This window comes from Microtus oregoni, unplaced genomic scaffold, assembly GCF_018167655.1.
Source record: "Microtus oregoni isolate MIOR12 unplaced genomic scaffold, Mior012 000027F_ref0000203, whole genome shotgun sequence".
Lineage (NCBI taxonomy): Eukaryota > Metazoa > Chordata > Mammalia > Rodentia > Cricetidae > Microtus > Microtus oregoni.
Genome location: NW_024543086.1, coordinates 22,516,872 through 22,530,315, shown reverse-complemented (window position 1 = coordinate 22,530,315; position 13,444 = coordinate 22,516,872). Strand labels below are relative to the sequence as shown.

Here is a 13,444-nt window from a genome sequence, read left to right as displayed (position 1 = left end):
TCTCTGTGGGGTGTGGCAGACGCCTTCCATTTCCAAAAGAGGCCTTTTGATGACTCGTGAAGAAGGAGCCCACTTCCTCCCCCACCGGTCCCACACACTTGAAAAAGAGGATGAGGAAAGACCAACAATGCTCACCATCTCCTTCGTCCACCACAGCCTGTATGACAACTGGAAACACACCTCGATCCAGGTCAAAGTTCAGCTGAAGAAAGGAGGCAAAAATGGTCAGACTCATGGACGTCAAGCAGTGAATTAGTCAACCTGAACTGGAGCGAGCAGACGGAATCAAGGCCACGGCGACATTAAATCACTTGGGCCATACAGTTCCTGACGGGCTCTCCAAGCAGAAACTCCACTTTCCTCCTCTCAGTCCTTGACAACCGCTCAACTGTGGGTGTGCCTGCTCTGGACAGTTGCTATAATGGATCACTCAGTGTCTATCTTTTTGTAACTAGATTTTTCTTCACTGGGCATGCTTTCCAAGTTCAGTTGGAATCCCAATCCTTTTTATGGTTGTACAGCCATTCTAGGGGGTGGGGAAGCCATATTGTTTGCCCACTCACCAGTAGAACCGTGGGCTGCTTCTACATTGTGATCACTGTGAACAATGCTACCATGTATCCGTTTAGTCTGTCATCCAGACCCCTGGAGACATAGCTCCAAGTTTTGGGTTAAATTTAGCTATGCAATTGTTTGATGAAAAGCATCTGGCTTAAACCCCACCAAAGATGGAATCAGACTGACACCACTTGGTTCATCCTTCCCTTTCTCAAGACAGCAGCTGCCCCCCTCCAATGAACTACAAACCCCAGAACTGGTACCATCCTCACCCCACGCCCCTGGCCCTCATACCCTGCACCCTGCTAGCAGAGAAGTACTCTGGGATTCACCTGATCCACATCTGTGGGCTACTCCCTGTCCTGTGACTAGGTTGTCCTCTGTCCCCAACTCCCTGATAGACAGAAGCTGTAGAGGACAAAATCCAGCCTAATCCAGCCTACGCAGTCTTCAGAACTTTCCTGGTGTCTCAGGGAAGCAGCAGACATTTCCATTGTTCTCACTAAGGAGTCACTCAAAGAAAAGTGGATGGGCCAGATGTGACAGTGCACAGCTGTAATTCCACTACTCAGGAGGCAGAGGGTAGTGAGCTCAGCAGTGAGGCCCTGTCTCAAACATTGGTGGTACACACCATTAATCCCAGGCGGGAGGATCTCCTGAGTTCAAGGTTAACCTGGTCTGCACAGTGAGTTCTAGGACAGTCAGAGCTACACACTTGACCCTGTCCCAACAAACAAACCAAAACAAAATTTAAAAAAAAAAAAAAAACCCTTGTAAACTGTGAACATCCTAAAAAGCATGGAATCCTGAGGATGAGCAAGCTGTGGCGCGTGGATCACAGCACAGTTAAGTTAAAAGCAAACCAATCACAGAACAAGCAAGCGAAGCAACGAGAGAAAGGGCCAGGACAAAGCACAGCCGAGGCCCTGTCCATCCGGGCGGGGACAGTGCCCTCTCCTCAAGCAGACCTTAGCCGGGACCTCCACAGCCTCACAGCAGAGCCCTAGAGCCCTGGGCTGATGACTAAGCACACATAGTGTACGGAGACTGGCCAGAGGCACAGCTCTCAGTGCACACAGAGCTCCCTTCTCCCTCAAGGTCAGGCTAGACCAGCCTGGAACACAGGACAAAAAGGCCTGTCTCTCCTCATCAGAAAAGCTGTCCCTCGTGAAGTGAGCAGGAGGAACGAGCTTGGGCACCATCTCCACCTAAACCCAGGGCCAGGTCTGTGTGTCCACATGAGGCTGCTCCTACACCAGCGACACTGACTTCTCCCATGGACGTCCTCCCCTAGGCCAGCTCTGGTCACTGCGGGCTGTGGATGTTAGTGTTGTTTATAAAACAGGAAAAGTTTCTTCCACACAGCCCGGGCTTGAGGGGTCTAAGCACACACATCTTTAATTCCAGCACTCGGGACAAAAGCAGGTGGATCTCTGTGGGTTTGAGGCCAGCCAGGTCTACAGAGCGAGTTATAGGACAGCAAGGGCTACAGAGAGACCCTGTCTCAAAAAAAAATTCTTAACACAGGGAATTTCCCACTGAAAATATGGATGAAAAAGGAGTCAAAAAACTACAAAAAAACTTTCAGGAGGGTATGGTTATTTGAATGAGCACACCCTCTCCCCCGGGTTCATAGTGTCGAATACTTGGTCCCACTAGTGAAACTCTTTGGGAAGGAATAGGAGGTGTGGTTGTTGGAGGAGGTATGTCACTGGGGAATGGGCTTTGAAGTTTAAAAAGTCCATACCCTCCCTGCCTGAAACTTCTGGTAAGATGTTAACTCTCAGCTTCTGCCCCAGTGTCATGCCTGCCTGTTACTGCACTCCCCACCACGATGGGCAAAAATTAACCTGCTGAAAAGCAAGCAAGCCCCCAACTTTCTTTAAAAGTTACAATGGTGCCGGGCGGTGGTGGCGCACGCCTTTAATCCCAGCACTTGGGAGGCAGAGGCAGGCGGATCTCTGGGAGTTTGAGGCCAGCCTGGTCTACAAGAGCTAGTTCCAGGACAGGAACCAAAAGCTACGGAGAAACCCTGTCTCGAAAAATCAAAAAAAAAAAAGTTACAATGGTGCCTGGCAGTAGTGTTGCACACCTTTAATCCCAACACTCGGGAGGCAGAGGCAGGCAGATCTAGATCTCTGAGTTCGAGGCACACCTGGTCTACACAGTAGGTTCCAGGACAGCCAGAACTTTTATGCAGAGAAATCCTGTCTCGAACCCCCCGCCCGCCCCCCTCCACAAAAAGAACCCACGTCATTGGTTATGGCATTTCATCACGGTGCAGGAATGGAGCCACACACAGGACTTCCAATAGAAATCTCTGCTCATTCACTGTGAACAAGCCTCAACCTGAGCCTGTTTCTCATCTCCAGTCTTAGTGCAAGGCTGAGCACAATGCCTGGGACAACATGCTTAATGCAACACACTTCCTTTTGTGTTGAGGCTACAGTGTCAAGGAAGACTTGTGAGCAGGAAGCAGCTGCTCTGGTCCTTCGGAAGGAAGATACAGGCAATAGACTGGGATAGCAGCAAGTGGCATGCAGGGCGCTCACAGCACCAGGCTGGACAGGGCCACTGTGGAACAGCAATATGGGGACAAGTCCTGCGCATTTACCCCACGCAGAATTCCCACAAACTAGGACTTCTAGCACCTTGCTCTGTGATAAGGTCTCTTGTGAGTCTGCACCCCTGCAGAAGAACAATTCAGAGTGATCCTGGTGATGATGACGCTGGCCACATGCCACCTTTACAAGGTCCATAAACTAGGCCCAGGAACCGTTTGTTTGGGTACAGGTGAGCTAGCTAGGAGGAACAGAGCCCTGCGCCATCCTACGCTGGAAGTTCACAGGAAGCCTGAGTGCATGGGGCCCTCTACACTCTGAGTAGCCTCCAGGCAGTCTGTACTATTCTCAGTGGTACTCTGCAGCTGTGCTGGGGGAACTCGGCCCAGAAAACAACACTCAGTGATCTGGTCCTGTCCTCCTCTCCCTGTGGTATCTCAGGGCTTACAGAGCACTGCACATAGCACAGCTCCCTCAGAGACCCCCTCCTGAAACCTGCACACAGCTGTGCACTGTGGTGCACACACAGAAGCCTTGGACCAAGTGAGTGACAATGGAAGAGGACAGGCTTCCACCACCAGAGGGAGCCTGAGGAAGCTGCTTGTTTGATCTGCAGGTGTGTTTGTGCACCAGCTCAGTGCCTGGTCCCCCAGGAGGCCAGAGGAGGAATTAGAATGCCAGACTCTTGAGCTGGCCTGTGGAATCTAGGAATCTGAACTCAGATCCTCTACAAGCGGAGGCAGCACTCTTTTCTTTTTCCCCCTTTGGTTTTTTTTGAGACAGGGTTTCTCTGTGTAGCCTTGGCTGTCCTGGAACTCACTCTGTATATACCAGGCTGGCTTCAAATTCACAGGATCCGCCTGCCTCTGCCTCCCTCCCGAGTGCTGGGATTAAAGGCACGCACCACCACCTGGCTGTTTTATTTTTAAGATAGAACAAAAGAAAGCCTCATATGGAAAGAGGTTGTTGGGACAGGGAGGAGCCCAGGCAGTTGCCACCAGCATGAGTCACACCCAAGTTCTTATATTCAGAGACCAATCCAAGCCTTGGAGTTTCACAAAGGGGCTCCCAGGCAAGGGTCTCTGCAAGTGGCTGCCAGAAATAAGGACAGAGGAGAAAGACTCTGAGAGAACTAAGTAGACACCACAGGCAAAGAAGGGCAGGGAGTAGGGAAGACTAGCAGAAGCTACTCAAGCTGTAACCCACAAGAGGCCTGGGAGGAAAGGCTGTGCTGTCGCCGTGTGATTCAGAAACAAAAGGAAAAGACAATGAGGGACAGCAGCTAAACTGTCATGCTGCTGTCTGGGGACAATGACAACGGGGAAACCTCTCTCTGAACCTTTCCAGAACCCAGCACTATAGCCTCCAAACTGTCATGCTGCTATCTGGGGACAATGACAACGGGGAAACCTCTCTCTGAACCTTTCCAGAACCCAGCACTATAGCCTCCAAGACTACCACACTTGTGGCCACTAAGCCTTGCCCACATCTTACTCTTTAGTCCCTCTGCATATCTGACCCAAGACAAAAACCTGGCCATTCCCAGGGTGCCAGGGCCAGGAGGAATCTCCTTGGCACCCAGTATAATGTACCAGGCAGAAGACAGAAAAACCAAAGAAGGAATAAGAGAAAGTAGGGGCTCCCCCAGTTACCTCATCATCCTTCCACTCGGAGAAGTCAATCTTGAAAGAAGGCAGCGAGAACTGTTGGCTAACGCCCCTCTTGTAGTGAACGGTCTCAGACTGCAGAGAAGAGTTCTTACAGCTGTACCTGAAGGCAGCAAGGCAAGCACCTGACTCCTATGGAACCATGGGTCCCTGCACCCAGCCTCCCACCTCCTTCTGTTACTCATCTGATAGCTAGCTGAGCGGGCAGCCATTTGTTTTACAGGGGTTGAGAGCCTCAGTCATCCCAGATATAGGAATAGGAAGCAACCCTCTTGGCCAGGTGGTCCTGGCTCTTACAGGTGCTTCCCACTACCAGCTCTGCTCACCACAAGGCTGCCCTGTCCTGCCCATTTCTTCCAGAATTCCTGCCAGCCCAATACCTCTGCTGCCCTCTGGATGGGAAGAACATGTCTACAAGGCATTTAGTGCGTTTACTTTTTCAGAATGATCGTAGCGCAGAACTCCCTATGCCAATGCTTGCTCCTAGCTGCCTGCTTTGCAGTCCCAGCCTGGCACTGCGCATTAAGAGTCCATGCACGTGCATGCCCACAGCTGCTCTACTGCAGCTTTGCTCTAGTGACCCAGGCCAGCTCCCTGCCTTGCTGGTCCCCACAGTGCTGCAAGGACCATCCTTTCATTTATGCAGAAGCTCATCTCACTCCCCAGGCGAGCATTAGAAAACAAGAGTTGAGCCGATGTCCCCCATTCATGAACGCAGCCATTACCCATCCTATTCCCACTCCTCACCCCTGCTTACTGTCCCAGGGCTTCTCTGGGTATCTAAGACAAAGGCCACATTCAGAGCCTGGGAAGCTGGGGGATATCCCTGCTGTCCTTACTGTCAGTGCCAGTGTGAGAGGGAACCCCACAGAGAGGTCCAGCCTGGATGCAGTAAAAAGGCCAGTCCAGGATAAGAGTCTCAGCAGCCTGGGCCTTCAGGTATAAGCTGTGGGAGCCCAGAACCACTCTATTTCAATTTTCATGACAAGATGTTATGGGGCAAGAAAGGAACAGAGGACTGCCTAGCCTGCAACTCAGGACAGTATCCCTGCAGGCTGGGTCCTGGAGCCTCCTGTTTCTGTCTTGGTGATTTGGTGGTGATATACAAGCCAGCAAACTATGAGGGAAACAGGCCTCATGCAGGTCTCAGAAAAGGTCTACCAGGATGCATCTCTGAGCAGCCACGTCTAGCTGACCACCTATCTAGTCCATCTATCTGGTGGCAGTGGGAGTCACCACACCTCACAGGACACAAGAGAGACTGGCTGAACTGGGTGGGCTGGGTTGGAGCCCACTGAACTGTGGCCCTCATTTCCTCTGGAGCAGCTCCAAGGCACCTGCCCAAAATCCAGGTGTGCCCAAGGCCAACTCAGAAACAGGACTATTATCACTTGTCCTCACACTAGGCCCGGGAAGGAGGACACCATGTGGGTTATGCTGCCTCAGGCTGTAGCCTGTTAGGAGGGCTTGGCCACTCTTAACTCCCTTTTGACAGTAAGTACATACACTGGAGTACTGTTAAGTAACTTAGTAAATGTAACTAAGTCACTAACTCACTGTGTAGGCCACAGTGGAACCTCAAAGAACCAACTGTGGAAAGGCAGTAATGTCCTAACTGCCCACTGCCACTCAGGAGAAAGTCTGTTGGCTGCTCAGGGCCAAGTCCTGAGTCCTAGAGGGAAACCTTTTCTCAACCAGCAGCTAGCATTGATGTATGGGGAGCTGGTCAAGGACACCAATGTAAGAGCTAACTCCCCAACCTTCATTTCCAGCTGAGGAAACTGAGGAACAAGCAATTGAATGTACTGATCACATCGGAAGGCACAGAGCTGAGAAACACTCCAAGCTAGCGTTCTCGGTCCTTACTCCCCAGGGCTAGATCTGAGCCTTTTCAAGTTCCTCTCCATCACAGCAAGGACACAGACACTTTCTGCCCGTCTGTGAGGCCACTCAGACCAGGGCTGGCTTTCCTGCTGAGGCAGCCCCTGCTATGGTCAGGCTGTGGTTGCAGGCTGCAAACTCCTGAAACTGTCAAGACTCATTTTAAAGAAAATCTCCAAAAGTTCAAATCTGTAATTGTAACACAACAAAATACATGTATGTGGTATCCACCCAAACTCCTGACATACAGCTCCCAATCTTTTCAAGTTTTCTGGGTGCTGGGTATCCCTCTATCCAAAGGAGGGACTCTATGGAGGCTTCTGGAGGAGGCTGATGACCTGAAAGACCAAGCCACCACTAGCAGTTGGGGACCTGTCAGCCCACTGCCCTCTCCAGGGAAGGGAAAAGCCCATAAGACACTGCAAAGCCTGCATAAAGCCCAAAGTGCCACACCAAGGGACTCACACTGCCATGCCGTTCAAGAACTCCTCTACTGCCTGGCAATAAATGGTGATAGCCACGCGGGCATCGGCATCAAAGGTGAATTCCAGACTGTAGAGCACACGGGGCTTCTCACCGTCCTCTGTAGGGCTGTCTGCATCATCTTTGTACCTACCAAAAGTGGGCACAAGATGGCAGGTCAGGAACCATAGCACCAAGAACTGGTCTGCCCACACAGCTGCAGGGCATAAAGTTAGCTGCTTGGCTATGTTTGCTTTGCTAGCAAAGGTAGAGGGAGGCCTGGTTCCTGTGGCACAACAAGATCTATAATCCATTGATGTGGGATTCCCTTCTGTATGCTGTGAATGTCACTGGTTAATAAAGAAGTTGTTTCGGCCAGCGGCTTAGCAGAATAGAGCGAGGCGGGGAAACTAAACTGAATCTTGAGAGAAAGAAGGCAGAGTCCGGGAGAAGCCATGAAGCCATCAGAGGAGAAAGACGTGAGCTGTCATTTGAAACCTTGCCAGTAGGCCACGAACTTCGTGATAAAACATAAAATAATGGAAATGGGTTAATTCTAGATTTAAGAGCTAGCTGGCAATATGCTTAAGTGATTGGCCAATCAGTGATTTAAATAATACAGTTTCTGTGTGATTATTTCATGAGTCTGGCAGCCAGGAAATGAACAAGCAACCTTCCTACAACAATTCTAGTCTGCTCCCCTTTCTTACTACTCCCAGAAATAAGGGATATCTTGGTATGGATATCTTAGGTTTAAAGCAATTTACATGCTATTAGCAACAGACTAACTCATCCCAAGTGTAGCCACCTTACGTACCCTATGCACAGCAGGAAACTGAGCGTGTTCCCTGCCCCCACACTTCAGATGCAGGGGCACCCAGTAGGCACAACCACAAGGGGTGGGAGAACCTCTAGCTTATGGCTCAGGGTCCTGTTTACAGAGTCTGACTGCATGTGAGAACAGAGGCCAGGCCCTCCCGATATCCCTGCCCCTTCCTAAGCACCAAGCAGAGCCTCTGCGCCACACAGGGTCCCCAGGAGGGCAGCACTAGCGGAGTTACCTCACAAGTCGGAGGGAGTCTTTGCGGATATTCACCAGGCTCCTCAGGGTCTTTACTGGCTCATGAGGGGCAGGAGTGACATAGGGAAACTAGGAGAGAAAAATATAAGTCAATGGAGATGACTCTCTAAGCAGCAGCAGAGACTAGGAGACGGAAATCAAGGGAGACCCCAACAGGTATTCCTGGGCGCTGGTCCCCATGTGAGGTGCTGAACCGATACTGGACATACTGCTCAGAAGACCAGGGCCATTTGGCCAGAATATGGGCAGGGACTGGCCACACCAAGCACTTGGTTATTCAGCCAGTGTTCTCAGCTCTATGCAGGACCCTCAGAAGTGGCCACAGTTAGGCTCTGCAGGCATTCTCCTATGGAAGGTCACAACTCACTGCCCACAAAGACAGTCTGCACAAAACACCAACCCAAGTATTTGGGAAGATAACACATGTGTACATGTGTGCATGCTATATAAATATATATGTAACTGGTGACGTGAAACTATGGCTGATTCTGTCTATGTCTTCTGCCAGCAACACTGTGCTGGAGTTTGAAAGGAGAGACTAAATTTGGTAAAGGTACAGAGATTGTCCATATTCTCTATCACAACCCAGTGGATGTAGGATCGTTTCCTCTCACTTTTTCTTTGTTCCTCTTTGCCCTCCCCCCAACTGCCTATTATTTTCTTCTTTATGATCCTCACTATCTGAGAAATGGGGAAAGGGTCTGACTTCATCCCAACGCGAGAGCCCTAGACATATACCAGTTGCCAAACGGGCACTGAAGGAGTGGACAAATACGCTTAAATATGTGTTTCCTTGGCAATTAGTAGGAACATGGCTCTTTCCACCATTCCACAGAACATGGCTGTTCTTTCTGCTCAGACAAAAGGCTTAGAATGAAGTCGCCAACTCTATGCAGCCTGGATGCACTAGTTCAATAATGGCTATTCTGTCCCTTAGTGGCCCAATCCTGACTGTCTGTCAGAGGCAGCCCCAGGTCACACTCCAAGTCACATGCTCCCTTCCAGCCCTGCCCCATCTGGGGATACTTGGTGCCTACTCATCCTCGCAACTGAAATGGTCCCAGTACTCACCCCAGCCAGGAGCACCAGCCCTGTGGAGACCCACCTGGACTGGACGACTGCCCAGGAAGTTCAGATCCATGTTCTCTCCAAAGAGGTAGCCTTCAGGATGCGGGGTGTCAAATTTCTCGCCTCCCATGAAAAAGTGCGAAGCAAAGTAGTTTCCTGCTTAAAAAAAGGGAACATGTTTGTCCCTAGAACAAGGCGTTCAGCACAACCCTGTGGGAATAACCAAGAAGCCCCAGGGCTTCATTCTGAGAGGCTCAAGTTCTGGTTCTGCTTTCTGTAAACAGCTGGCCGCTACAACCTGCCTCTCCCTGCTCACAGATGTCAGCAAGTTCTGAATTTGAACATCACTGTCCTCAGGAGTCCGGTAAGTCATACCCTAACTGCAAAGGCACATTCAAGCTCTACCCCATACCCCGGCCTTGGAAACAGGTGGGGTTGCTGTTGGTGTGCTAGTCACAATGAAACCCCAGTGGACTAGGAAAACTCTCACCCAGTGTCGACAAAAGTATGAAAGAGGGAGATCTGGACACGTGTACACAGAGGGAAGGAAGTGGGTGAAGATACGGGCAGAGACCGAAGGGAAGCAGCTACCACTCAGGGGTAGAATGGGTCCTCCAGAAGCCAAGAGAGGAGCAAGGAAGGATTCTCCTTCAAGTCTTCACTGGAAGAAATTGATTCCTGATTCCTGGCCTCTAGAGTTGTGAGGGGACACACAGCAGTGTTGATGCCTGCTTCTCATAGCTTCTCCAGAAATCCCACGTAATTCTTACCCTCACACTGTCTGTACCCTGCCTCCCAAATCTGAGCGCCAAGAACTTAATACCCAGCGATGATCAAAGTTTAAAATTTGATGTTGATCTGGATTCTTTCTCACAAGTACTGAAACTTTAAGAAGCTCCACCTAGACCCTGGAGCACTTAAAACTTACAGGGCACAGTGGTTAAGAACACTTGCTGCTTTTGAAGAGGTGTGGGTTTGGTTTCCAGTACTCACAACCACCCCTGTATGAACCAGGCATGCATATGATGCAATACATACATGTAGGAAAAATACTCATATACATAATAGAGAATAAATATATCTTAAAAAACGTTAAACTTGCATTTCTCTCCTGAGGAAAAAGATGAAGAGCTTCAGATGTTGAAAGAATTGAGTACATATACCCCTGAAGAAAACCAGAAGCCAGGCCTCTCCCAAACATCCAGCCTGAGACTGGCCCACTACTCCAGTACTCTCCAGCACAGACGACCTAAGCAGAAGCCTAGGTGACCGTGTGCCCATGGATGTTAGGGCTGTCCAGACTGTATTATTCCTCAACTTCACAAACATCGGGAACTTCTGGATCCCTAAATCCATGAGAGTTCTTAGGGTCCCAGTGGGAATTCTGGGCCTCTCAGGCAACCAGGAACAGCTAACACAGGCCTGTGACTTAAGAACCACAGCTCCAAGTAAGCAATGATGACACATGCCTTTAATTCCAGCACTTAGGAGGCAAAGGCAGGCGGATCTCGGTGAGTTCGAGGCCAGCCTGGTCTTCAGAGCGAGTTCCAGCACAGCTAGCACTGTTACACAGAGAAACCCAGTCTCAAAAGAAAAAGAAGAAGAAGAAGAAGAAGAAGAAGAAGAAGAAGAAGAAGAAGAAGAAGAAGAAGAATCACAATCCCAGCTATTGTAGGAACAGACAAGGCCATAACATAGATCAGGGCCCAGGAGATAAGGCCAGGCAGCTCTTACCCAGGGTAGGAGCCCAGAGTTATGAAGTCAGTTCAGCTGTCCCTGACTATGGGAGCAGCAGGCAGGACCTAACCTCAACTCTAGTGCTTGCTTACCAGGTGTACTGGGCAGTCAACTGCAGCCGAACAAAAAAGAACAAGGTGACAACTAGTTCAAAACTTAAGGCCTGGGTTCTATAGACTGTCTCACAGCGCTCCATGAAAGACCTGCACACCCGGCACAGAGTAGAACGACTCACACACGTGTACAATGATGTGCGCTAGTAAGGTCAGAAGAGCTGGATGTACTCCTGGGTCCTTAGCCCTTTAATAGAACAGAAAATTAGGTAGGCGGAGTAAACAGAACAAAATGCTGGGAGAAAGAAGCTGAGTCAGGCAGTCGCCATGATTCTCACTCCCGACACAGCCACAGGTTAAGATCTTCCCTGGTAAGCCACCTCGAGGGCTACACAGATTATTAGAAATGGGTTAGGTCAATATGTAAGAGCTAGCCAATAAGAGGCTGGAACTAATGGGCCAGGCAGTGTTTAAAAGAATACAGTTTCCGTGTAATTATTTCGGGTAAAGCTAGCCGGGTGGCGGACGCAACACAGCCGGCCAATCTTATTACAACAGAGTGGCACCCAACGTGCTAATGAACTCCACGTAAAACCTGAGAGGGCTTAAAAAGGAGAAAGAGAGAATTTAAGACAGCCTTCTGCTGTTTCTGGGTTGCGTGCCGCAAAGAAATTGTCCTGACTCAGCAGCAGGAAAAATCTGGCTGTTTTAAAATGCCGGCTTTCTGGGCTGTGCCGCCATTGTGATCTCTGTCTGGCTCCTGCGGGAGACAGGGCTTTTGAATGGAGCATTTGGAGTAAAGCTCTATGGCTTGCTTGATGGCAATGTGGACTGCTGTGTGCCTGGAACTGTGTTTGGCTCAGGGGCACCAAATGGCTCTGAGGCAGGAGCGGCTCAGCTCAGCTCTGCCATGCTCAACTGTGCTTGTCTCAGGCAGGAACTACAGTAATTACCGTAAAAACAGCGCAGTTAAGGTTTCAACTGGGCAGGACACAGGCGGTACTGTATTACCTGTACATGGTGCAACTTAAGTTTTTAAGAACTGCTTAACATTTTAAGAAATGCTCCTGGAGGGCTGGAGAGATGGCTCAGTGGTTAAGAGCATTGCCTGCTCTTCCAAAGGTCCTGAGTTCAATTCCCAGCAACCACATGGTGGCTCACAACCATCTGTAATGAGGTCTGGTGCCCTCTTTTGGGCACAGACAGAATATTGTATACATAATAAATAAATACATATTAAAAAAAAAAGAAATGCTCCTGGATAGTAAAAAAAAAAAAAATTACAGATTCACAATGGAACAGATTCAGACACTGTTGGATGAATGTATGTAGGCTTGGGAGAGAGAAGAAAAAGAATATAAAGAATAAAGTTAATGTCTTAAAAAAAAGGGGGGAAAGTCTTTAAAGAGACAGAGTACAGATAGTTAAGAGATTAAAAGAAATAAAGAAAAATAAGCCACGTAAAAATGGAAAATTCACAAAGAGTCTGGATTATGTAAATTGTGTTTTCTTTAAAATTTTTGACTGTAAAGGAGCTAAGTACAGAGAGACATTTCATTATATGGGCTGCCAAGTGGAACCAGAATGGATATCATGAGGGTATGACTTCAGAATTTGGGTCTAAGGATATGATGCTTTGGAAAGGGTCTTCTTTTGTTTTCACAGAGGATGAGACCCTGTGGATTTCTTCTATTCCAATATGGTATGATAGACCTTGCCCTCCTGAAAGGTTGCTGTGAACACCCTCAAAAAATTACTTTGCTCAACTGCCGACTGAGATGAACCTAGCAGACAGGTTATCCCATAAAAGACCTGAATAACAGTGACCCCATTCAGCAGGAAGCAGTTTGAAGAGAAAAAACTGCGCCCATGTTACCAAATATTGTTTATAAATGTGCTTTTACATTTAAAGGGGGATATGATATAGATATGAATAATTTGCATTGATATGATATAGATATGAATAATTTGCATTGGTATGGATTTTAAGGTCAATTTTGTTATATGTATATGTATTTCTTGATCTTGATTAAGGTATTGTGATTGTGTAGTTCAATTAAAAATGTACTGTATAAGAAATATAGGTTGTTAATGGATAATCATCGATAATAGTAAAGCTTGTAGTCATGTTAGTTAGATTTTCTAGATATATAGATATATTTCAGTTAGATAGACATTCTTCATATCTCTCAAAGACTGCAGAATATGGCATTTAAAATATTTTAATAACTTATGGTTTTTCATGGCAATGAGACATGTCTGCTCCTGGCAGCCCCAGCTACTTCAAGAGGAAGATGGGCATTGAAGAGGCTCCTTATGGAGTTTGATAGCCATTTGGGCAAGAAACTGTTCTTGCCTGGACTGTTGCATAAACTG

General features: G+C 48.6%; 1 protein-coding gene across 5 annotated transcripts in view; it reads right to left on the bottom strand.

The window, feature by feature from the left end:
• Mgrn1 (mahogunin ring finger 1) overlaps nucleotides 1-13,444 on the bottom strand; it is a 53,008-nt gene that overhangs the window by 21,244 nt on the left and 18,320 nt on the right. For 4 of the 5 annotated variants that reach the window (XM_041675826.1, XM_041675828.1, XM_041675827.1 and 1 more), the window contains exons 2-6: nucleotides 9,316-9,434; nucleotides 8,191-8,279; nucleotides 7,133-7,279; nucleotides 4,772-4,889; nucleotides 136-202 (exon numbers count right to left, since the gene is read on the bottom strand). In XM_041675826.1, coding sequence (XP_041531760.1) covers nucleotides 136-202; nucleotides 4,772-4,889; nucleotides 7,133-7,279; nucleotides 8,191-8,279; nucleotides 9,316-9,434 — 540 coding nt within the window. The remainder of the gene's footprint in view (nucleotides 1-135; nucleotides 203-4,771; nucleotides 4,890-7,132; nucleotides 7,280-8,190; nucleotides 8,280-9,315; nucleotides 9,435-13,444) is intronic. The other variant, XM_041675830.1, reaches the window with a different exon arrangement.